Source organism: Myxocyprinus asiaticus, chromosome 21 (genome assembly GCF_019703515.2).
Source record: "Myxocyprinus asiaticus isolate MX2 ecotype Aquarium Trade chromosome 21, UBuf_Myxa_2, whole genome shotgun sequence".
NCBI classification, from domain to species: domain Eukaryota; kingdom Metazoa; phylum Chordata; class Actinopteri; order Cypriniformes; family Catostomidae; genus Myxocyprinus; species Myxocyprinus asiaticus.
This window is the reverse complement of record NC_059364.1, coordinates 8426226-8452224: the sequence shown is the minus strand read 5'-3', so window position 1 is coordinate 8452224 and position 25999 is coordinate 8426226. Positions and strand designations below refer to the sequence as shown.

At 40.9% G+C, this 25999-nt stretch overlaps 2 protein-coding genes across 5 annotated transcripts in view; one reads left to right on the top strand and one right to left on the bottom strand.

Moving 5' to 3' along the window:
• The window catches only part of polr1b (RNA polymerase I subunit B), a 17325-nt gene extending 9088 nt beyond the window's left edge, over nt 1-8237 (top strand). For both annotated transcript variants that reach the window (XM_051647711.1, XM_051647710.1), the window contains 6 exons: nt 1500-1633; nt 1752-1922; nt 4186-4342; nt 4789-4985; nt 5229-5479; nt 6688-8237. In XM_051647711.1, coding sequence (XP_051503671.1) covers nt 1500-1633; nt 1752-1922; nt 4186-4342; nt 4789-4985; nt 5229-5479; nt 6688-7570 — 1793 coding nt within the window. In that variant the 3' untranslated portion in view covers nt 7571-8237. The remainder of the gene's footprint in view (nt 1-1499; nt 1634-1751; nt 1923-4185; nt 4343-4788; nt 4986-5228; nt 5480-6687) is intronic.
• Nucleotides 7567-25999, bottom strand: LOC127411875 (N-acylneuraminate-9-phosphatase-like). Of its 3 annotated transcripts, XR_007892358.1 has the most exons (4): nt 25857-25999; nt 13974-14635; nt 12015-12140; nt 7567-8424 (listed from the first exon to the last, which is right to left on the bottom strand). XR_007892358.1 is itself a non-coding variant. In XM_051647721.1 (3 exons), exons 1-2 carry the CDS (start codon nt 25947-25949, stop codon nt 13997-13999), a joined length of 732 nt encoding a protein of 243 aa, XP_051503681.1. In that variant the 5' UTR covers nt 25950-25999; the 3' UTR covers nt 8276-8424; nt 13974-13996. The 3 variants fall into 3 exon arrangements, 2 of the variants coding, with proteins under 2 accessions (XP_051503681.1, XP_051503680.1); XM_051647721.1 differs by lacking the exon at nt 12015-12140 and having other exon boundaries at nt 8276-8424; XM_051647720.1 differs by lacking the exons at nt 7567-8424; nt 12015-12140 and having other exon boundaries at nt 13513-14635.

Here is a 25999-nt window from a genome sequence, read left to right as displayed (position 1 = left end):
TAACATAGGGTGACCATACATCCTCTTTTTTTCGGACCTGAAAAAAGCATCTGGCCGGGATTTCAAAATTGCCTCTGGGATTTTTCTTTGTCTTCATAATGATGTGCTCTCTACAGTTAGTACTATCATACATTCTGTGTATTTGATACTGCATATCAGTTTTCACGCGTAAATGTCCTTATATGTGATTATTCTGGCTGAGAACGGCAGGGTGCACTCTTTCAAAGTACTTTCTCTCGCTCTCGCGCGTATTGTATGTGTGTGCGCGAAATAGGTCACCACACGTGCTCTGCCACTCTCACCCAGAAATATCAATAAAGTAAGTACACTTTTAAAAGTACGTTCCCCAACTCTGCAAATTATTAAATAAAACACGTTTTATCAGACTCACATTATTACGCAAAGCCATTTCTAACTGAAAATGTTGACTATATTGAGACAAAATCAAATATGCTACGTATTAGGGATATTTAAACTAATATGACGGATGAAACGGACCATGATGGAAATTGTACAACTCAGTCCGTTACATATTTGTAGCGCAACCTCTGTGTGTTACCTGTAAAGCTGGCACTTGCATTTCAATGGCAAAAAGTCCGAAAATACAATGAAGAACACAAGTGAGGGGAGAAGTCTCTATTCACCTATTATCCATTACTAAATATAATGTGAAAAGAACGAAACGTCAGCTCAAGTAGAGTTTGTCATAAAAAAATGTGAAAGTTTCTTTAGTCTGTGTTTGAGTGGAGGGGAAAAATCACCAAATAATTGAAAAAGTGAACCGAACACAATAAGAAGTGTGTTGAAGGACAGTTTTGTCTCCATATACCTAAAGCATATTCTTTCAATCTGAAACCACTTTGAAGTTTGTTCAGCAGAATGCTAATCATAAAATGTGAAAATGAAATGCAACAGAGGTGGTTGTGTTGCATTTATATTGACAAAAAGGTTAAAATAAGCTTTAAATATTGATGTTGAGTTTACGGTTACAATTTTAATTCAGATTCATGAACAGATTCATTCGGACTCGACTTGGACTCGGCCTGTTATGGATTCGGTCTTGAGTTAGACTCGGCCCCTTTTGGACTCGGACTTGACACGGACTCGATTGTTTAAAGACTCAGACTTGAGTCAGACTCGACTAAGGTGGACTCGAACCCAACACTAGCTAATACCATGGTGCTGAATAACTACCATATTCACATACTATGGTACCATGTCCAAAAAAACATATTAGTGCCAATGTACTATGTTAGTGATTGTACTACAAAAACTATTTAACAATTATGTATTCTTATAATTGTATACTGTGTAAATGGGATTCTTTTTGCCCATTTTATAGTCTGCCAGGAGAAGATATACAATAGTGAAGTCCCCAAGCCATCATTCAATTTGAGATCCTTAGTAATAGAAATGGTATTGCTGAATGACAATAAATCAGATTGGGAGATTCAAAGTTATCTATTTTTGAGTATGTAAATGAGTTTCTCTATCACCAGGTGTGACTGCGGCAGACGGGACCCCTGGTCAGCCGTATTCTGACTGTTATCCCGTCATACTGGATGGGGCCATGATTGGCTGGGTGGAAAGAGAGGTGGCGCCATCTGTCGTCGAGTCTCTCCGTAGGTTTAAGGTGAGAAATAATTTGGTCTCAATCTATTATCAAGCTTAAGGCAATTTGTATAGTAGATTTTATAATATTTATAACTTGAGCATATTTATATCTGCACTCATTTTGTGTTTTTCTTTAGGTGCTGAAAGAGAAAAAGGTGCCGCCCTGGACTGAGATTGTTCTGGTTCCTCAGACGGGTAAAGCCAGCATGTACCCCGGCCTCTATCTGTTTACCACACCCTGTCGCATGGTGCGGCCTGTCCGGAACCTTGCACTAGGGAAACAGGAGCTTATTGGCACCTTTGAACAGGTGAGAAGAAGAAAGATAATGTAGAGAATGTGTTGAAACTCAAGTACCACTAGTAATCAAAAGTCTTTGTTCATGTATTGTTTTTGTGCTGACATGACAAAGCCAGCATACTGTTATTGTACATACTTGGGTTAGGGTTGTTTTTAAAATCCATAACCTAAGACCCAGATTTCTAGGCCAGCATACTTTTTCAATTGTTTGCAATGGTATTTAAAAAAGCCAGCAGTGTGACGAGGCGCTGAGCATCTATTCCTCGTCGAGAGTTGAAAAATGTTCAACTTTGGGTAAAACGCAGTGCTCGTCACTGTCACTTTTTACCCAGCTGTGCAATCACAGTGGAGGAGGGGCGGGACAAATGGATATTCCGTATCATAGCAACCGAAGTGTCGCAGCTTAAAAAATGCTGCGCCTCCAAAGCGCTCCCAGCTGGCCGTTTTCAGAAAAGCACCTGGCATTTTCAGCTGGCAAAAAACGCTTTGGTGGACACGGCCTAGAGCTGCATCAACCAAATGTAGAACTCGGCACAGTCCTTCAGCCTTTTTTTGGTTGGTTATATCTTTTCTAGATTTCTGTAAAATCTTTTAGATTCTTTTCTGATCTGACTGACAGTTTTCAAACAACTATAAAATATCCAAAAAAATCCCGTAGACTTCATTCGAAAACATGGACTTTTCAAGGCTTTGTCAAAGCAACATTCAAAATGAGTCTTTATGAACTTTTATTTTCTAGTTTGCCGCTGGTTTCCTGCCACTTTCATCACTGACCCTGACAAACCTTTTAACTCTAAATTAAGGCTGGGTATTGATTAGAGGTAGACCAATATATCGGTAAAACCAATTAATCATTGCCGATAGGTGATTTTTTTTTTTTTTTTTATTTATTTTTTTTTTACTATCAGTTATCTGCAAAAATCTATGCCGATAGTTGCCGATACTTTTTTTATTATTATTATTCCACTGTGTTCCTTTTGCTACGGTTTTTAAATTGAAGCTGTGGGCATGCAAAGAAAAATTTGACTATATAGAAACGTCCCTCTTCAGCACATGCAGAACATTGCATCTCCAACTTCATATATTGTGAATAATAATATTAATATATAGGCTGTAAAATGCTTAATTTGGTAAATATTAAAAATAGAGCATTTTAACAGAGCCAAGTCTCCATCATTTCAAAATAAGAGTCCCCGGTGTGTTTCAGGCTTGTTTAGTGTTAAAAGTCCCATATTATGCACACAATCTTTTTTCTGATTATTATTGGTTGAAAAATAACATCTGGGATTTTATTCATTTTCTATTCTGGCCTCTATGTCTTTGCTGACTAAGAAAATGTTGTAATACTCTATTAATCGATTTTTAAAAACTATCGACCGATTAATCGGTTAATGGCCTTTTCCAGCCCCTTTAGTGATTGGTATCAGCAAAATCCACTATCAGTCAACCTCTAGTATTGATACAGATTTCCTGATTCGATTCCAATTCACAAGCTCTCGATTCTAATTGATTCGATATCGATTCATATGGTTTTATTTCCGATACAATGTCCATTTTGCTTACATATGAAAGAAATTCTCTCCCGGCTAATGCTGTTAATTATTCAGGGGACCTTCTAACTAGGTACATTTATTAAAAAAAAATAATTAAAAATCAAAGAAAATCAAATCAACATTTTGGTCACATTTTAGCTTTTTAAAAATGTATTATTATTATACATAAATTCATGTATTCCATCATTTAATATATTATAATATTGAATATATTTTGTTACATTTATTGTTTAATGCATAATTATTTACATTGATTTGTAGTGCTAAAAATCAGAACTGTCGCTTTAAGAAAACCAGCACTCGTCTGCAAATTATTGCAAATTAACAAGAGAGGACCTGAATGGCTTCTTTACCTCATCCGTGCAAAGGGTTTACCACAAAGGTTATTAAAAGAGACATTATTCAATGACAAGTGGATTGTGTAGCTCTTTGGACAAATTACACGGAACGAGTCAAATCAAATTTGAACTCTCAACATGCAGTGAAAGGACATGCAGCTAAATAACGTCTCCACTATAGAACTCAGTTACTGGCGAGTGAAATCTGAACATTTACCGGCTAGTGGCTTCACAGACCTTTTTAGTACCATAGCAAGACTTTTGGTCTCAAATGTGAGGGATATGATGAGAGTTGCGCATATAGAAAAAAAAAATTAACAATGCATCGGAAAATCGCTATATTGAAACCATCCTACTCTAAATGCGTTTGTTTTATGCTCAGGTGTATCTGAATGTGGGGATCTTTGAGAAGGAGATAGAGGACGGTGTGACCACACATCAAGAGCTGTTTCCTCACAGCATGTTGAGTGTGGTGGCAGAATTCATCCCTTTCTCTGATCACAACCAGAGTCCCAGAAACATGTACCAGTGCCAGATGAGTAAGACAACTTCCTCTGTCCTTATGACCTCTTTCTGTTGTAACATTTGCACAAACATCAGTGTTGTAAAACTTTAAAGGGATAGTTTACCCAAGTCTTTCATCATTTAATTGACTTCCATTTAGTTTCAAACCCACTTATATCAATGGAACAGTATGACAGTCACTTTTATTGCACTTTTTGTCCATACAATGACAATGAATGGTGACTGAGGCATTCTGCCTAACATCTTCTTTTGTGTTCCATGAAAGAAGAAAAGTCATACAGGTTTGGAACAATGTAAGGGGTCAGTAAGTGTTGTCAGAATTATAATTTTCAGGTGAAGTACCCCTTTAAGAAAAAAGAAAAAAAGAACTGAATTGCATCCTTGCCTCACGTATTATGTCAATGTAAGAGTTAAAGCGTAATCCTGCTTTTATTAGAAGTTCTACTCTTATGATCTGAAGGTAAACAGACCATGGGCTTCCCACTGCACTCGTACCAGGACCGATCTGACAATAAACTGTACCGTCTGCAGACGCCCCAGAGCCCTCTGGTCAGACCTGTGATGTACGACCACTATAACATGGACAATTACCCCATTGGCACCAACGCGATAGTGGCTGTAATTTCTTACACTGGCTATGATATGGAGGATGCTATGGTAAGCCTAAATAAAATCTAAATTGTGTTGCTTTGAGGCCAACAACATGCTTGTGTACTTTTAAAGTGGACAAAAGAAACTTTTAGCACATGCAGTATGAATATTTTGTCAATCGATTTCAATCGAGCCCTAATATATATGGAATTTTATTTCCTGTGTAGACATTATCAAACCATTTTATGGGGTCTTTAAATTACTGAATGTTCTTCTGCATTTCTAAACGTTTTCTGTAACTTTCTCCAGATTCTGAATAAATCCTCATGGGAGCGTGGCTTTGCCCATGGTACTGTTTATAAGACGGAGATCATAGACCTGTCTGAGAAGGTCAAAGGTGAGGATAGCATTGTGTTTGGGGTCAAGCCAGGTGACCCAAAAGCAATGGATAGACTGGATCCCGACGGACTGCCATTTATAGGCTCTGTGCTGAAGTATGGAGACCCTTTCTACAGCCACATCAATCTCAATACGGGTCAGAGTCATGTGACCTTCTACAAGTAAGGAATCACTTTACTGTCATTTGCTGGGTTTCCATCCAACTATTTTTACGTGAATTAAAAATTTGTGCTTAAGAAAACCTGAATGGAATCGCTTAATGTGTGCATAAAATTTGTTTAAAAGTTTACGCGATAGGCAGAAGTGGATTTTCAATAGTTTGGCGTAAGTCCAATTGCACATTACTGTGATTGAAATGGTTTATTTGCAAAACCATTTGTGCACGTGCTTCGCTCCTTCTCACAACAGAGCAATTCTTCGAACATAGCCCTTGACATTCGGAAGTATTTAACCCAAAGCTGGTCGTTAAAGTGGCTCCTCAGAACCAGCCAGGACAGTTATGAGCGCGGGCCCTCCCAGGTATACAGAGGCTGATGGCATATGGTCATAGCAGCCATTTCAGCCCCCATTATATGAGTTTACACTCATTCTATTCTACTGCGTCACCTGGCAGCATTTAATAAAACAAAGTACAGTTGCTCCAGTACCACAAATACAACTCTCCCTAAAGCAAGGAGGTCATTCAGGCCGGCTCCATCAAGATAATGAGCATGACATAGTGGATGGAAATGTGCAATGATTTGCATTTTCTTTAGTCTCATTTTTAGAAATGCGCTTAAAAAATCTGAAACATTTGGATGGAAACCCAGCTAATATTTATTCAGTCCTATTTCAAGCCCAAATGCATTTTGGCACTTCATTCAGTGAAGCAGTGACTGTCTTTTTATACATGTTCTGCAAACATCCACTGATGGACTGGCATTTTGTTTGCTTACAACACTTAAGTCTCAATTAGCATATGAGGTTTAAATAAATGGATATTGTCCCTTATTTTCCTAAAAAGAAACAGAGTTTCCCTTATTTGACTTCAAAGTTACTTTTTTGTGATGCAGTATATTGTGTTTGTGTGTGTTTTATGTAAAGTGCCTGTATTTTTTAAAAGCACTGTGTGCAAGGGAAAGGTATTATATAATTAAAACGAACTTGGTGGATTTTGTAGCTACTGTAATTTTCATATGTTTTTTTTTGTCTGAATTTGAGTGTAGTTGAGCCAAATCTTTTGTTGGTCACTAGTCAAATCATCGTCTGAGAGAACCAATTCTGGTCATAACTCAATTGTGCAGGTACTGCATTTTGCCTTTGCACTGCAGTATAGTCCAGCTTTAGCTAATTTTGTTGATTTCTGCACTTTGTAACTGTTTCTGTACAGGTACCAAGAGAGTTGTGTGGTGGACAACATCAAGGTGTGTAGCAACGACACTGGAACCGGCCGCTTCAAACGTGTGTGCATCACAACCCGCGTTCCTAGAAACCCCACTATCGGTGACAAGTTTGCCAGCAGACATGGTCAGAAGGGAATCCTGAGTCGCCTGTGGCCCGCCGAGGACATGCCCTTCACTGAGAGCGGCATGACCCCTGACATCCTGTTCAACCCTCACGGTTTCCCCTCTAGAATGACTATCGGAATGCTGATTGAGAGCATGGCTGGCAAATCAGCAGCCCTTCACGGGCTGTGCCACGACGCCACACCCTTCACCTTCTCCGAGGAGAGCTCTGCACTTGAGCACTTCGGTGAGATGCTGAAAGCCGCGGGGTACAATTACTATGGCACGGAGCGGCTTTACTCCGGCCTCAGCGGCTTGGAGCTCGAAGCGGACATCTTCATCGGGGTGGTTTACTACCAGCGTTTGCGTCACATGGTCTCCGACAAGTTCCAGGTGCGAACTACAGGAGCAAGAGATAAAGTGACCAATCAGCCCTTGGGAGGGAGGAACGTGCAGGGAGGAATCCGGTTTGGAGAGATGGAACGCGACGCTTTGCTGGCTCACGGGACATCGTTCTTGCTTCACGATCGGCTGTTTAACTGCTCGGACCGTTCCGTGGCTCAGGTTTGCATGGACTGTGGCAGCCTGCTGTCTCCGCTTCTTGAAAAGCCGCCGCCTCATTGGTCAGCTACACGGCATCGGAAGACTATCTGCTTGCTTTGCAACAAGAGCGACTCCATTGAGACTGTGTCCGTTCCGTATGTGTTCCGATACTTTGTAGCAGAGCTTGCAGCCATGAACATTAAAATCAAACTAGATGTCAAGTAATATTATTTGACTGCGTTCAGTTGCTTTGCCTGCATGGTAAATAAAGTGCCTCAATGTATAATATTTTTTCACATGAGTGTTCACATGTCTCACCCTGAAATGTCTGGATTCAAGTGATGGTTATAAATGGTTCCATTTATTCATTTAGCAGATGCATATATCCAAAACAACATAAAGAGTGCTATTTTGTATTATTTGCTGCTGTTTTCTCTGTGAATAATTTTACTATGTGGACTGTTTTAAATTAACAGATTTCATACAGTAGAGGAGACGGAGGGCAGTTGTAATGCTCTAAATGTCCTCAATCACAAGCTGGAGTAATGACAATTATTCTGTATATGCACAATAATGTTCTTAATCTGCCTGAAAAGATTGTGCAATCAATTTGTAGAAAAAGAAAAAATGTAAGGTATAAAAAAGATATTTTTCTTCTGCTGTCTGAATTTGTTAGGCCTTTTGAATGTACATTTTTATAGCAACTTATTTAGGTTGGTTTAAAGTCGATGACACTCACGTGTAAGCTTCACGATTTTATCTTGTCTGTTAGGTTGGGGGCAATTGTTAAACTAGCATGAAATGAACATTGACTAAATTGAAAGATTCATTCTTTAAAATATGTTATGATCATTAATCCTGACAGCTAAAATAAATGCTATTTTATAGAGAATCCTATTCAGTAATATTAATTATTAAAGCAGTTCTGTTATTACTTTGATGTGTGCTCTAATTTGAAATATTTTTGGTTAATTGTCTTTTAAGTAACATTCTGACCTTTTCGGTACTATTACTGTTGGCACAAAATATGTGTTTCTTACACCAAATGATGGCAGGTAGCTTTGTATTGGACTGTGATTCTGTGAAAAAAGAAAAAAAAAAAAAATTACAATTGCCACAGTTTTCCTTGACTAGAATAATATGATCACAGCACCGGCTTATGGTAGACCAGAAAGGAAAGAAATTAACCATGTGAAGAGTGTTCATGGATGATGATATAATAGCTGTTAAACAATTGCATGAGAAAAAGAACTTAATAATTATCCAACTTTTAAGATAGAAATATATTTTAAACGTGTAATGAGGCAGAAATATTTAATTCATAATATTCACTGGCCAAACAGAATTAGTGCAAATATTTGTCAAATCTTCTAATTAATTTCCTACAGCATGTTGAGTGAGGTGGCAGAATTTGAGAGAATATACACTATATTGCCAAAAGTATTCGCTCACCCATCCAAATAATTTAATTCAGGTGTTCCAATCACTTCCATGGCCACAGGTGTATAGAATGAAGCACCTAGGCATGCAGACTGCTTCTACAAACATTTGTGAAAGAATGGGCCACTCTCAGGAGCTCAGTGAATTCCAGCGTGGTACTGTGATAGGATGCCACCTGTGCAACAAGTACAGTCGTGAAATTTCCTCGCTACTAAATATTCCACAGTCAACTGTCAGTGGTATTATAACAAAGTGGAAGCGATTGGGAATGACAGCAACTCAGCCACGAAGTGGTAGGCCACGTAAAATGACAGAGCGGGGTCAGCGGATGCTGAGGCGCATAGTGCGCAGAGGTTGCCAACTTTCTGCAGAGTCAATCGCTACAGACCTCCAAAGTTCATGTGGCCTTCAGATTAGCTCAAGAACAGTGCGTAGAGAGCTTCATGGAATGGGTTTCCATGGCCGAGCAGCTGCATCCAAGCCATACATCACCAAGTGCAATGCAAAGCGTCGGATGCAGTGGTGTAAAGCACACCGACACTGGACTCTAGAGCAGTGGAGATGCGTTCTCTGGAGTGACGAATCACGCTTCTCCTTCTGGCAATCTGATGGATGAGTCTGGGTTTGGCGGTTGCCAGGAGAACGGTACTTGTCTTACTGCATTGTGCCGACTGTGAAGTTTGGTGGAAGGGGGTTATGGTGTGGGGTTGTTTTTCAGGAGCTGGGTTTGGCCCCTTAGTTCCAGTGAAAGGAACTCTGAATGCTTCAGCATACCAAGAGATTTTGGACAATTCCATGCTCCCAACATTGTGGGAACAGTTTGGGGATGGCCCCTTCCTGTTCCAACATGACTGCGCACCAGTGCACAAAGCAAGGTCCATAAAGACATGGATGAGCGAGTTTGGTGTGGAAGAACTTGACTGGCCTGCACAGAGTCCTGACCTCAACCCGATAGAGCACCTTTGGGATGAATTAGAGCGAAGACTGCGAGCCAGGCCTTCTCGTCCAACATCAGTGTCTGACCTCACAAATGCGCTTCTGGAAGAATGGTCAAAAATTCCCATAAACACACTCCAAAACCTTGTGGAAAGCCTTCCCAGAATAGTTGAAGCTGTTATAGCTGCAAAGGGTGGGCCGACGTCATATTAAACCCTATGGATTAAGAATGGGATGTCACTCAAGTTCATATGCGTCTAAAGGCAGGTGAGCGAATACTTTTGGCAATATAGTGTATATATATATATATATATATATATATATATATATAGTTGAAGTTTACATACACTTAGGTTGAAGTCATTGAAACTCATTTTTAACCACTCCACAGATTTCATATGAGCAAACTATAGTGTTGGCAAGTCGTTTAGGACATCTACTTTGTGCATGACATGAGTAATTTTTCCAACAATTGTTTACAGACAGATTGTTTCACTTTTAATCGACTGTATCACAATTCCAGTGGGTTAGAAATGTACATACGCAAAGTTAACTGTGCGTTTAAGCAGTTTGGAAAATTTGAGAAAATGATGTCAAGCCTTTAGACAATTAGTTTTGATAGAAGGTGTACTGAATTGGAGGTGTACCTATGGATGTACAGTGCATCCGGAAAGTATTCACAGCGCTTCACTTTTTCCACATTTTATGTTACAGCCTTATTCCAAAATGGATTAAAATTCATTATTTTCCTCAAAATTCTACAAACAATACGCCATAATGACAACGTGAAAGAAGTTTGTTTGAAATCTTTGCAAATTTATAAAAATAAAAAAATGAAAAACACGTACATAAGTATTCACAGCCTTTGCTCAATACTTTGTTGAAGCACCTTTGGCACCAATTACAGCCTCAAGTCTTTTTGAGTATGATGCTACAAGCTTGGCACACCTATTTTTGGGCAGTTTCTCCCATTCTTCTTTGCAGGACCTCTCAAGCTCCATCAGGTTGGATGGGGAGCGTCGGTGCACAGCCATTTTCAGATCTCTCCAGAGATGTTCATTCGGGTTCAAGTCTGGGCTCTGGCTGGGCCACTCAAGGACATTCACAGAGTTGTCCCGGAGCCACTCCTTTGTTATCTTGGCTGTGTGCTTATGGTGGTTGTCCTTTTGGAAGATGAACCTTCGCCCTAGTCTGAGGTCCAGAGCACTCTGGAGCAGGTTTTCATCAAGGATGTTTCTGTACATTGCTGCATTCATCTTTCCCTCGATCCTGACTAGTCTCCCAGTTCCTGCCACTGAAAAACATCCCCACAGCATGATACTGCCACCACCATGCTTCACTGTAGGGATGGTATTGGCCAGGTGATGAGCGGTGCCTGGTTTCCTCCAGACATGATGCTTGCCATTCAGGCCAAAGAGTTAAATCTTTGTTTCTCATGGTCTGAGAGTCCTTCAGGTGTCTTTTGGCAAACTCCAGGCTGGCTGTCATGTGCCTTTTACTGAGGAGTGGCTTCTGTCTGGCCACTCTACCATAAAGGCCTGATTGGTGGAGTGCTGCAGAGATGGTTGTTCTTCTGGAAGGTTCTCCTCTCTCCACAGAGAAATGCTGGAGCTCTGTCAGAGTGACCATCGGGTTCTTGGTCACCTCCCTGACTGAGGCCCTTCTCCCCCGATCGCTCAGTTTGGCCAGGTGGCCAGCTCTAGGAAGAGTCCTGGTGGTTCCAAACTTCTTCCATTTACGGATTATGGAGGCCACTGTGCTCATTGGGACCTTCAATGCTGCAGAAATGTTTCTGCACCCTTCCCCAGATCTGTGCCTCGATACAATCCTGTCTCGGAGGTCTACAGACAATTCCTTGGACTTTATGGCTTGTTTTGTGCTCTGACATGCACTGTTAACTGTGGGACCTTATATAGACAGGTGTGTGCCTTTCCAAATCATGTCCAATTAACAGAATTTACCACAGGTGGACTCCAATCAAGTTGTAGAAATGTCTCAAGGATGATCAGTGGAAACAGGATGCACCTAAGCTCAATTTTGAGTGTCATGGCAAAGGCTGTGAATACTTATGTACATGTGATTTTTTTATTCGTTTTTTTTTTTTTTTTTTTTTATAAATTTGCAAAGATTTCAAACAAACTTCTTTCACGTTGTCATTATGGGGTATTGTTTGTAGAATTTTGAGGAAAATAATGAATTTAATCCATTTTGGAATAAGGCTGTAACATAACAAAATTTGGTAAATGTGAAGCACTGTGAATACTTTCCAGATGCACTGTATTTTAAGGCCTACCTTCGAACTCAGTGCCTCTTTGCTTGAAAAGAAATCATCCAAGACCTCAGAAAGAAATTGTGAACCTCCACAAGTCTGGTTCATCCTTGGGAGCAATTTCCAAACGCCTGAAGGTACCACGTTCATCTGTAAAAACAATAGTACGCAAGAATAAACAGTGGGACCGCGCAGCCATCATACCGCTCAGGAAGGGGACATATTATGTCTCCTAGAGATGAATGTAGTTTGGTGCGAAAAGTGCAAATCAATCCCAGAACAACAGCAAAGGACCTTGTGAAGATGCTGGAGGAAACAGACAAGTATCTGTATCCACAGTAAAATGAGTCCTATATTGACATAACCTGAAAGGCTGCTCAGCAAGGAAGAAGCCACTGCTCCAAAACCGCCATTAAAAAGCCAGACTACAGTTTGTAAGTGCGCACGGGGACAAAGATCTTACTTTTTGGAGAAATGTCCTCTGGTATAATGAAACAAAAATGTAACTGTTTGGCCATAATGACCATTGTTATGTTTGGAGGAAAAAGGGTGAGGCTTGCAAGCCAAAGAACAACATCCCAACCATGAAGCATGGGGGTGACAGCATCATGTTGTGGGGATGATTTGCTACAGGAGGGACTGGTGCGCTTCAAAAAATAGATGGCATCACGAGGAAGGAAAATTATGTGGATATATTGAAGCAAAATCTCAAGACTTAGCCAGGAAGTTAAAGCTCGGTCACAAATGGGTCTTCCAAATGGACAATGACCCCAAGCATACCTCCAAAGTTGTGGCAAAATGGCTTAAGGACAACAAAGTCAAGGTATTGGAGTGGCCATCACAAAGCCCTGACCTCAAATTTGTGGGCAGAACTGAAAAAGTGTGTGCGAGCAAGGAGGCCTACAAACCTGACTTAGTTACACCAGTTCGGTTTGGAGGAATGGGCCAAAATTCCAGCAACTTATTGTGAGAAGCTTGTGGAAGACTACCCAAAACATTTGACCCAAGTTATACAATTTCAAGGCAATGCTACCAAATACTAACAAAGTGTAGGTAAACTTCTGACCCACTGGGAATGTGATGAAAGAAATGAAAGCTGAAATAAATCATTCTCTCTACTATTATCCTGACATTTCACATTCTTAAAATAATGATCCTGACTGACCTAAGACAGGCAATGTTTTCTATGATTAAATGATAGGTCTTGTGAAAAACTGAGTTTAAATGTATTTTGGCTAAGGTGTATGTAAACTTCTGACTTCAGCTGTATATATCAGGGCTGTGAATTGATTAAAAACATTTGAACTAATTAATCGCACAGTTTTATGTAATCAAGATAGATCATGGTTCATCGTACAAACATTAAATATAAGTTGTCTCAAAGAACTTGCAAGAAATTGGTTAGTCATCTTATATTTTAACCGTTTACATATACGTTTGTAATTGTTATATGCTTACATGCCATAAAATTAGTGGACATGTAATTAAAGGTTTGGCAAAAATCTTCTGGTGCTTTCCAATGGACTTTTTTTTAAATAATTTATTGGCAAGATAAATTTACATTCCCAATGCATTATTAGACACTTCATACAGATACAAACCAAACTGAATGCTAACGCATTCAATTTCCCAGCCCTACTATATATATATATTTAAGTGAAAATTCACATTAACAAAATACACCAAGATTTTTTTTATGTTTGTTTGTTTCAATAGCCAATACTACAGTAGCCTTGGACTTTATATTCTGACATGTATCAGCAAGGTAATGCGTGTAATTTTTTTGGTGGTAAAATACTTTCTCCTATCCCAGCTTAATATACAAACCTAAGTAAGCCATTCATTGGTTGATATCCTCAAAAAGTTTAAACCAATGGTAGACAAGGGAAGTGTTTGGCAAAACAATTTAACAACAGTCATTAATTTTGCAAATACATTACACACATTACTTCGCCTTTAAGTGGAAACAATTACTTGGTGTACCTTCATGTCCTCATAAGCTGACATCATGTCAGTTGAGCTAGAACATCAGTCAGATTTAGTACACTAGGTAGAGTGTAGTCTGGAGTCACAGAGCCTGGTGGGAGAGATTTACCATCACTGTTGATCCACACGGTTGCCTTCACTCCTGCATTAATGCCCCCCTGGATATCTGTACTGAGAGAATCACCCACCATGATGCAGTCGTGCGGTTGGACTCCCAGCGACTCAAAACAGTGACTGAAGATAGAGAGTGCCGGCTTTTGCTCAGGGTGCTCTCCACCCACTACCACCGCACTAAAGAGGCCTTCACATCTCGTTGCCTCGATCTTGTCCCGCTGGGTCTGAGCATCGCCGTTGGTGAGCAGCAGCAATTTGTAGTTCTTCTTAAGTTCCTCCAGCAGAGATCGAATCTCAGGAGACAGAGTCAGCGCCTGTAGACGTGTGTTCTTCCATGTGTAGTAACAGCTGGAGGCCATGGCTAGATCAGGATCTGTGCCCAGCACCTCCTGTAGGGCTTCATACCATTGATGGATCCTCACTTCATTGATCGTTCTGCCTTCTGATGGGTCGAATGTTCCATGGAAAAGCTTTTGTAAGAAAAGCTCACAGATGTCTGTGATGTGGCTTTCTGGCACAGATGTAGACTTCAGCACCTCACACACCTAAAGGAAATCAAACATTAAATGGATTTAAAGATGTAATGAAATGGCTTGATGAGCAGTTTTCTTTCCTGTGATGACATATATTTGACACACCAAATAGGCTGTGAACCATGTGCTTGTGTCCATATAAGCAGTCTTGGAACGCCACTTGTTCAATCAAATAAGATGTCCAGATCATAGACATGGACTAAAAGGCAGAAAACTCCCATTTTTATTTCATGCGATTTAAATCAAATCCTCATTCATTAGTTAAACCCTGTCCAAGAGACTTCTAGCAATCCCCATGTGGCATTACCATGAATTAAAGATTAATTTTGTTATTCTATTAATAATTATTAATCTATTAGAAGGTACAACCATGTTACTTTGAGGTATACCATGGTGCTGAATGATTACCATATACATACTGTATACCGTGGTATTTATTTAAAGGTAAAAAAAAAAAAAAGAAACTTTTTTGTTAATGTTATCTATCCATTTTTTAAACTACATTTTAAAACCATATTTATATATTCTACATTTATAATTTTTGTGTTATACAGGTTAGTTTCATCATAAACTACATTGTGCATCACAAACTAAAATGAAAGTTAATTTGGAAAATGAATATGTACTGAAATAAAAATATGAATATGTACTGGGGGAAAAAAAGGAATGGGAGAAAAAAATAAATGCAAATTAGTTTTACTGTAGTGTTACAGAAAGGTAGGGCTTTTAGATTCCAGAAATTTAGCTATAGAGTCAGATCCCAGGTCAATGGAAGTCGATTCAAAACTAATTCTCTCGATTCGAAGAAAAAAAACGGGAGTTAAAGTGAAATCTTACAATAAACATTGCAATGTAAAGCCCCATTCACACCGCCAGCGACACCATCCCATTCATTTCCACTAGGCTTGTTCGAGATGCCAAATGCCTCGCCTTGAAAGTAGAAGAGAGTAGGCAGCTGCAGTCAGGGGAAATAAGAGCTGTAAAGTCGGACAATTCTCACTTCTCGTACTGGATCAAACACCATCGTGATATAAGGAAGATATCACGGGATTCACGTTCATACGCTGTTGCATTTTCTTCTTCTGTTTTACTGGTGGATCGCAACTTAACAGTGCATTACCGTTACCTGCTCTTACACGCTGTTGCTGATAAAGTGGAAATAATTTAAATTCTGTTTCTTTAAAATGAAAATAAATATAATGAAAAAGACACTCAATGTACATGTAATTTGATTCCCCCCATAAGACGTGTCTTTTCATCAGTTTTTAGTTTAATAAAAATACTATTTTAGATATTTCAGAAATATGATAATCACATATCTCATACAGAGATTGCACTGTCAGAGTGTTGGGAATATTCAAAAATAAATTTTACACATAAATACATGATATGAGAGTTAAAAAAAATCAAACTTTTTAAAAGAGAACGAAACATCATGGTTGTTTAAGCCAATGAGCATTAAGCTGTGTCGTCAACAAGTCGATTCCCATCATGCCTTGACACAGTCCGGGGAGAGCTACTGCAGCCGCCAGGCATGGCCTCCTCTGTGTCGCGAAAGTTTTTTTTTTTTAGATACGTCAGCATGACATCAGAGCAAGTCGGACCACACTCGGACACATTTCTAATCAGCGTGCACCTCGCGGTGATCACCGGTGATCAGTGCTGTGCAGATTTTGCTCATCTCGAACGAGCTTAATGAGAGCAGAGCGACTTCCAGCGACACGAGCTGTCACTGCCATTGGTGACAGAGATCGCCGTGGAGAGCGACAAGACAAGTTGAGAAAATAGGCTTGTTAGCAATGAGCAAGTTCTGCACAAAATGATCACTGGTGATCAGCGGCAGGTGCATGCCGGTTAGCAATCTGTCTGACTTGCTGTGATGTCATGGTGAAGTACGCCAAATAAGTCTTGTGAGAGCTGTAAAGCTGCGTTCACACTGCCAGCGACTTTGTCGCTGCATGTCACCAGTGGCTGGCGGTTAGGTCGCTAGTGGTGTGTATGGAGAGTCTAAACAGCACTGTTTCTTTACAATTAATATTAATACAATTAATATTGTTATTAAAATATTAGTAAGGTTATTAATATGGTATGTTAATTCACTATATCTGATCATTTATATGGTTTCGTTTGCTGTCATACATGTAACACATTTTCAAAAAAAATTATTTAATAGTTAATTTTACAGGCTATTTGATGATTTAAACCTACTTGGAATCCCCGCAATCTCAGATACGCCTTTCCACGCATCATTTTTCTTAAATATGTCCCTGTACGTATAGACATATCATATAACACTGGTAAATTGCTAAAAGCAAGGATTAGCCTTTCCTCCATCTTTCCATCACTGCAGGAGCTGAGAGAGAGAAGGATCACGTGAGCTCTACCATCTTCTCTCGTATTGGCTGTCGCTCCCGAAAGTCACTTTTCATTTGCATAAAGTTAAACATTTCTCAACTTTGTCGCATCGCTGGACATGCCCACATCCGGTCGCCAATGGTCACCGTCGCTCCTGTCGCCAGAAGTCGCCAGGTCTCATTGAAAATGAATGAGATGAGGTTGTTTTGTCGCTGCGTCACTGGAAGTGTGAACACAGCTTAAGAGCTAGGCACACAGCTGGATTTTTCCAGCTTGCTGACGACACCGCTTAATGCTCATTGGCTTAAACAACCATGATGGAAAACAAATAACAAAAAAGCACTGAAAACATGTAAAGTTTTAAAAGAACTAAAATGTATGTAAAATACTGTGTCTGGCAATGTAACTTATATTATTATGGTGACCATGTATAAATACCTTTTGTTCGTATGGCACTTAACGAATAAAAAAAAAAAAAAAAAAGTGATGTGATGTGATGTTTCGTTCTCCTCTAAAATGTTTGATTTTCTTTCTCTAATATCATTTTTTATGTGTATAAATTATATGTGAATATTCCAAACACATGTTTCTGAAATATCTAAAATACGTGTCTTTATTCAACTAAAAATGGATGGAAAGACACGTCTTATTGGCTAAATTAAATAACAGGTACATTGAGTGTCTTTTTCATCATATTTATTTTCATTTTAAAGCAACAGAATTTAATTTATATCCACTTTATCAGCAACAGCCCATGAACGTGAATCTCATTTTGAACTCGAAGGTGTCTGATCCAGTGCGAAAAATGAGAATTGTTGGACTTGACAGCTCTTATTTCACTCCTCCCCAGACTGCAGCCGTCTACTCTCGTCTACTTTCATGGGGAGGCGTTTGGCATCTCAAATGAGTCTAATTTCAACTTTATGAAATTAGGCTCATTTACAAAATGACAAGCATTTGTGAGAGTGAGATCACCGCTTCACTTCAGTGAGAGCGAAGACAGCAGAGCTCATGTCATCCGTCTCCTGGCAGACTGGAGACGAGTGCAGAGAAGTTTCAGACAGAAGAGAAGTTTCAGTGTCGTGAGGGATTTTTACTTGTCTGTAACCACATGCATGGATATAGACCATTTCAAGGACTGTTCATTGGTGACGTCATTGTTCCATTTCCTGCTTGTCAAAGCAGAGATTATTTAGTGGAGACGGGCCACTTTTATCAAAATGAATGGGAGAAATTAGAATGCCCAACGGCAGCCAATGGTCAACCCGACTAACAGGTAAAATAGCCAATCATTTTTTTAGATACAGAAATCACCTGTCAATCAACTTGAGAACAGGCATGCGCATTAGCTATACAAGACGGTATAATTGCGTTTTTAGCGTAATCTGAGGTAAAGAAAAACAATTTATTATCCCAGTTGTGACGACGCCCTTCCCGTGGATCATCGTCGCCCCGCCTCGCAATATACCAATGAAGAGCCTCATCACTGCTGCCTTTAAACACTGAGTGTGCCTCTCCTTGGGAGACTTGTCTCTACCTGCTGGCATCTTTACAGGTCCAGGAACGGAGCGGGGAGGGTCGGGTATGAGTTAGATACGTCGCCGGACCCGCACCCCGGCAACAGAATTTAATTTATATCCACTTTCAGCAATATAGAAAAAAAGCTGCCAAAACTGCCCAAGAACGTTCCAAAAACAGCTGCCGAGTTGACTAACTTACCTTGAAAAAGAGACTTTGTTGAAAGGACCCAGAAATACAGCTGGACCATGCTAATTCCTTTGTTTTCGTTTACGATGCATAGAAAAGCGTGTCAGAAACTGTCAGCATTCCGAGTGAGTTTCATTCATTCATGATAGATTGATCGTCTTGTTAATGATTTATATTGACAGATTGATCATCTTGTTAATGATTTAATGCACTGAACACCGCACGTTTTATAAAACATACTAGACTGCAGAATGTACATTTTTAGAGACAAGATAACTGATTCCTTGTGAATATTGTAATAATATCTTAATTTTACCAGTATTATGCTGCATTCCATTCAACTTGGAAAGTCAGATTTTCCAACTTCCTACAAGTGCAATGGAATGCCACTGGAAGTTGGAATTCCAACTGGGAAACTTGTGCAGATATTAAAATATTAAAAGTCTATGGCTACACATGTAACCTCAGTTGCCTGAGATGAAGGGAACGAGACACTGCCGTGAGCACTATGGGGAAGTTTCCTTACACGACCTTGTTGAAACTAGGGATGGGCATTCATCAATAATTTGGTATTCAAATATTCAAGCTCATAAAAAAACAAATACTCGAATATTCTATTATTTAAATGAAGGTAATTAATGAGAAAGAGATGTTGTAAGAGATGTTTTTTTAGTCATAAATGTTGCGTCACCATTTAAAAAAACAAGCTTCTAATTATATCCAAAACAAGCTTATATAATGTCCTGTGATTTTTTGTTGAAAACCCTTAAGCAATGCGTGAAAACAAAAAAGAAGAAAAATTATAGAATGAAAGCATTTAAGCTCATGCAAAGCGAAGAAAAAGAAACTTCAGTCTATAAAGTAGACTGATGCAATTAATGTACAGGACAAATATAAACACTCGACAAATAAGTTATGTTTATATTGTATCTCATGTCAGGCTTTTGCTGATAAAAACAAGCATATCCATGTGCTCAGTAAACTATACTCATTTGTAAACACCAGTTTAAATGATGGAATGTCCCTTACCTCAGCTAGCATAGTCTTTCTCAGATGCTATGTTTGTTGTTTACAGAAGCATCGCAGGGATTAGGTTGCTACAGGGACGCTGATTTCTGTCGAGCTGCACATTTATGGGAGCAAAGAGTACACCGCTTATACAGTACATTCTGGCAATAACCCGCTTTTTGGTGTCCATCTAAACGTACCGACAGAACAGTTTGCTCATCAAATGTGATCAACTTGTGTCCATACTCAACAGCACCACCCAGTGCATTCTGTTATAACTGCCAGTTTTAGTTTGTGTGTTCAGGATTTAACATGCTTCTCACTGTATATATGGCCGGCAAAGCAAAACTTTGTGAAATTCAAATAGTATTTTTACTTTTCGAATAATTATTGCAGAACGAATACTCGAGTATTTGCCTATTCGTGCACATCCGTAGTTGAAACCCTTATACAATCACGCCAATCCACACCTGATTTGCAATGGTACCCCCTGCCCTGCCCCTTTAGGCACACATTAGGCCTATATATGCAGGCACTCAGTCACCATTTCTTCAGAATTTTCTGACTGAGCGACGAGAGTGAGTCACTTGATATGAAACTCTGAAGTAGTAGTGCGGCCAGCTTTGGCAATGTCTCGTTCCCTTCATCTCAGGGAACTGTTGTTACATGTTGATGTTCCCTATCAATTCAGTACACTCGACATTGCTGTAAGCACTATGGGGAATGTAATCCCATCACGTCGCACTATGTGACATTACACTCCCAGAGTTATAACACTAAATAGAGATATTATAAGGATTCACAGGCCACAGGCCAATGACTATTAAGTCATATTAAATGAATAGTCCCACATGGCTTATGCCAGATGGAAATTAATGCAGTCTGGAATTTATACTGGAATTTCATACACAATATGGTTTATTAACCCTCTCACAACATAGTTGGAAAAGTAGCTTTATTTGCTATGGAAGTACTTATTGAAAGAGCATGACGCCGCAGTCCCGTGGGGCAGCGACCGACATAAGAATACCGCAAGTGAATAAACCTCATGGTGAGCCAGGAGGGGAACACTTAGAATGGATATATGAACTATATAGTCATATCGTATGAATAAACCCCTTCACGAGCCCAGTTGGGAATTCTGGCTTGTCCGACGTGCTTTGTTCAGAGGCCACACGTATAGGTTCCACAGCTCTGGCTGGGGATGCCAAATTGTGCCTTGTGCTTGAGAAAGTCTCTCCTCAGTGGTATTTCCCACGGAGAGCCATCTAGTATTTCTATCATCTCCGGAAACCAGGACTGACTGGGCCATTTCAGCGCAATTAAAAGAACTGATTCAATGTCCTCCCGTACTTTGCTGAATAAAGGAGGCACGCCATTTGTGAGCCAGCGCTTCGAAGCCCAGTGCGGCTTGGGATATGGAGTACCAAAGGGGACAGCTGCCGTTCTCAACAGAGGCGAATATTTAGACTTCCGCTTTGCCAAATATTTCCCAAATCCGCATCACTGTCTGAGGATGAAGTTTCCATTCCCTTGGTAATGCTACCTGGCATGACAACAGATCCGCTCCTAAATTCAGATGGCCAGGACGTGTCGCACGCAATGAGAGGAGATGACGCCCGCTCCATTAATTGCTCATTAATTGTGCCGATCGGAGTCCGCCATGGCTATTTATGTATGCCACTACTGTTGTGTTATCCGAACAAATCAAAACGTGGTTATTCACACTGTCAAAATGAAAAGCTCTTAAGCTAGAAAGACAGCCAGTAGTTCTAAGCAATTGACGTGCCACAGCAGTTTCACACCTCTCCAGTTGCCGAAAGTTGGGCGTACATCGCAACCTGTGTTGGATGCGTCTTTGGTCACCACTTTCTTCTGAAAATTTGACCCAGCATAACACCCTGTTGGCAGAAGACCGGCACTGTCCATGGTGCTAGAGCAGCCAGACAGTGGTGAGACACCATGACACGCATGCGCCGGAAGCACCAGGCGCGATGTGGAATGTGCAGCTTGAGCCAGTACTGGATAGGTCTCATGTGTAACAGACCTAACGGTATGACGGTGGATGCTGCTGCCATAAAACCCAGCAATCTTTGAAATGACTTCAGTGGCAATGTATTCCCCAGTTTAAACTGAGACAGACACTGAAGAATGGTCTGTATGCACTCGTTCGTGAGGTGTGCATGCATGCTCACGGAGTTGAGACGAACCCCTAAAAAGGAGATTTGCTGGCTGGGGGGGAAGTGTGCTTTTCGCCCAGTTGACATTCAGACCCAGATTTTTCAGATGGCAAAGCAGCAAGTCTCTGTGTTCATTCAGTAGTGCCTCTGATTGGGCTGGTAATAACCAATTGTCGAGGTAATTCAAAACACGCACACCGTTCATTTTCAATGGGGCGAGCACCACATCGTTACATTTTGTGAACATGCGGGGAGCCAAAGACAGCCCGAAAGGAAGGACTTTGATTTGATATGCAGTTCCCTCAAACGCGAGTCTCAAAAATAATTTGTGATGCAGTGCAATTGGTACATGAAAATACACGTCCTATTGACGCAAACCAGTCCTGAGGACGGATGTGCGATAAGATCTATTTCTGAGTAAAATTTTAAAAGCAATTCAAGCATCTCGAGATCAAGAAAGATCTCGTCCTTCTTCGGAACGAGAAAATAATGACTGTTAACCCCGCTGTGTGTGTCGCAGTCTGGGACAGTCTCTATCGTGTTTTTTGCAAGGAGACTGTGAATCTCTGCATGCAACATCTGCACATCCTGTGGTCAGACCACAGATTGCAAAACACCGGTGAAGTGGGGTGGCCGGTGTACAAACTGAATCAAACTGTGTTCAATCGTTTTTAGCACCCAGTCTGACACGCTCATGAGGGCTCGCCATGCTTTTTTGTTTGATTCACTTGCTATAGACGATAAAGTGCCGCTTACCATAGGGAAGCGGCTGAGCATAACATGCAGGGTGCATGATACGTGAAGAGAAAACGGCCCTTTTTCTAAGAATGTGTGAATGTCCCGTGCTTGTATAAAGGGCAGTTTTTACCTCTTTTTACATGAACTCTGAGTAATACACACAGAAGCAACATTTTGAACAATGTGCCATTCCTGATGAACAGTAATAAGGAAGAGGGGAGAAACACTGTGTGCCTCTAATCGAGCCTTCTTCGGCTCTGGGCCGTGAACAGCAAGCTCTGGGCTCCTGTTCACAGGGCTGGGCATGTCAGTAACGTTTCTGTTACCCAGCCGGAGTTTTTTTTGTCAGCGCGTTTTCACACTGAGATGGCAGGTGCTTAAACTTGGGCCAGAGCTTGCGTGGCTTCACTGACAGCTCATTAGTAGCTTTCTGCTGTGCTGGGGCCTGAAAAGGGGACGTGCTACTTCTCTTTGGTAGAAAGTGTTTTAACGCTTGAGATTGCTTTTGCGCTGTGATGAAGAGCTCTGAAAAGTTTTCTATGGTGTAGCCAAAGAGACCGTCGGGTGACACCAGGGTGTCGAGGAGGGCGGCTTTCTCTGCGTTACGCATCTCTGTGAGAGTTAGCCAAATATGCCAATCCAAAACCACCAGGTTGCTCATCGTTTTGCCGATGGCCTGAGCGGTAGCTTTCGTGGCTTGCAGCACCAAATCTGTAGCAGTGCGGAACTCTTTGAACAGCTCTGGATTGGAGCCTTGCTCATTAATTTGTTGAAGAACCTTAACTTGAAAAACCTGGAGCACCGACATGTTGTGGAGTGCTGAACCAGCTTAGCCCGCTGCTTTATACGTTCTTCCAGCCAGTGCGGACGTCAATCGTCACAGCTTGGAAGGGTGGGCAGGGTGGGATTTCCACCTCATTGTAGTATTATGGCAGAGGTGAGCTGCAACCAGCTGTTCTACAGGAGGACGTTTTGAATAGCCTTATTTTTAATCGCCGTGGTCAATTTTAATGAGGACGGCAGCACCTCCGACCTGAATGCGCGAAGAGTAAGGCGCACACCAGGTCTTTGTGAGATCCGCATGGACCTCAGGGAAGAATGGTGTGCTCCTCCGGACCGCGGTCTGTTGACGACGGCCGGGTCTCAAAAAACATTCATCCAGGCAAGACTTTTCTGGCTCTTCTGGAGGGGACCACTCAAGACCGAGCTCTTCAACCACCCTCACGAGGACACGAAGAAGCTCCTTGTCCGAGGTGTGTGCATGCTCTTCACCCTCGATGGGGAAAGAGGTGGCAATGTCCTCCTTGAACCACTTGCCTGAAGCTGCGAGTGACACAGTATCATTCTCATCATCACAGCTGCCAAACATAATGAGGCCATGCGCTCCAATAGAGGGCCGGAGCTCATCACACGCATATTGCACAAGCAAGGACATTAGATCGTAAGTTTGGGAGGCTCGCAGGGTTTGAGCCGGCACAAGATCCTCCTCTAAGACTTCCAGCTCAACCTCACTGCCCCGCCATGCCTCCTCATATGGTCCCTCGGGACTTAACACAGAAGAGGTGGGTGGGAGGGCACGAGAGGTTGGACCTTCCCTCTGAACGAGGTCGATCCTAGAGCGCAACGTCCGGAGATTCATACCCTCGCAGTGAGGGCAGTCTGTCTCCATGAGAACTGCTTGTGCGTGGGCGCGGCCCAGACAGCGAACACAGCTTTCATGCTCATCTGGCGGTGGGATGTTCCATTTGCATAGAAAACACTTGCGGAAGGACATCTTTAGAAAGACGTGTATCACACAAGCGACTCTTTTAGTCAATATTGTGTGTGTGTACATATATATATATATATATATATATATATATACACACACACACACATACATATACATATATATACACATACATATACATATACATACACACTGTATATAAAAAACAGATACAGTAACTCCAGCCAGAGCACTGTGGAATGCAAGTAAAAGTCTCCGCTGAAGCGCCGCGTTGATAAACGACGAGAATCTGAATCGAAGAACCTGTTCACCCAGAGCGTCTTCAGTGGTGATGTGGAGAACACTTCACTAGAACACACAGGGGAGCGGAAAGCCTCTCTGTGCCTCTCTCTCGCTGAGGAGTTCCATCCACTGTAAGTGTATATCGACAGTGAAGCAGAAATGGTTCCAATACGAAGACGAAGTTCGCAATCTTGAAGGAAGAAAATTCTGAAGAAATGGTGACTGAGCGCCCGCTTATACAGGCCTAATGCGGGCCTAAAGGGGAGGGGCTCAGACACCATTGCCAATCAGAGGATTGGCGTGATTGTATAAGGGTTTCAACAAGGTCTCAATCTCAAGTGAACTGAATCGATAGGGAAGCCCCGATTTCGCCAAGATGCAGGTGCGTGACGTCACACAAATCTGTCAACACTCAGGGAGATTTACAAAGTTAGTAATATTCACTTTTATTAAGTAATATCGATAAATTAGTCAAAGTTCTTACATAACATGATATTAAAGCTTGTTTAACAAACGCCTGCAGAAACAGGTGTATAAATGGTATATTATACTCTCTTTTCATAATCGTACACCTGTAGCACAAATGCTAGCGTTGCAGCATTGTTTATCAGTTGTGTTGCTAGGAGACATCACTGGTGACAGTCAAAAACCTGCTAAGCTAACGGGAGCGTTACAGTTTTGTTTCCTTACACGTCATCATCCGAGCATCTGGCAATGGAAGTGCTTTATGGTCGGAGATCGGAGATATCTAGTAGGAATATCCCAAATCCGTCTTGAATGTGACGCAGCATTGTCTCATCCGTGGTAATATTTTCAAAAGCTATGGCCAGACTTGCAGTCCCCCAATAACGTCACAGCGATGGTAGGGCTACACGAGTTACACAAATCGCAGAGTCTAGCGACACCAAACTACAAAGTCGCTTTGAAATCGATTCCCTGTCCTAAAGTAGGCTACTGCAGCGGTACCATACAGTAATGTTACGACATGCCATGGTACTATGATATAATGGTATTTACATGATACTCCAATGTATTTCACAGAATACCATGGTGTGTATAAAAAAAATAAAAAAAAACCCGGTACGTTTCAGTAATGTTTTGATTTGGTAGTGTGGGTTCATCGCTTTAGCAGTACAATATTTTTTGGTCCATCTTCGAGCAGCTTTTTAAATAAAGTTTCAGCGTGAGAATTATTGATGTTCATTCATTGATTTAATTCCATTCATTAATTTACCTTCTGAATGGCCACTCTTCCTGCGCCGGCTGTATCGATCAGCGTGTTATCCAGATCAAAAATGATCGATAAAACTCTTCGATTTTCCATCATATTTTACACACGAGCCTTCTGTCAACAACAGTTCCGAACTCGCGGAACTC

Coding starts and splice junctions, on each gene's coding strand:
- LOC127411875 (XM_051647721.1), bottom strand. CDS start 25,949: ATGATGGAAAATCGAAGAGTTTTATCGATCATTTTTGATCTGGATAAC. Junction 14,636..25,856: donor GAAGAGTGGCCATTCAGAAG/GTAAATTAATGA, acceptor GATTTCCTTTAG/GTGTGTGAGGTGCTGAAGTC.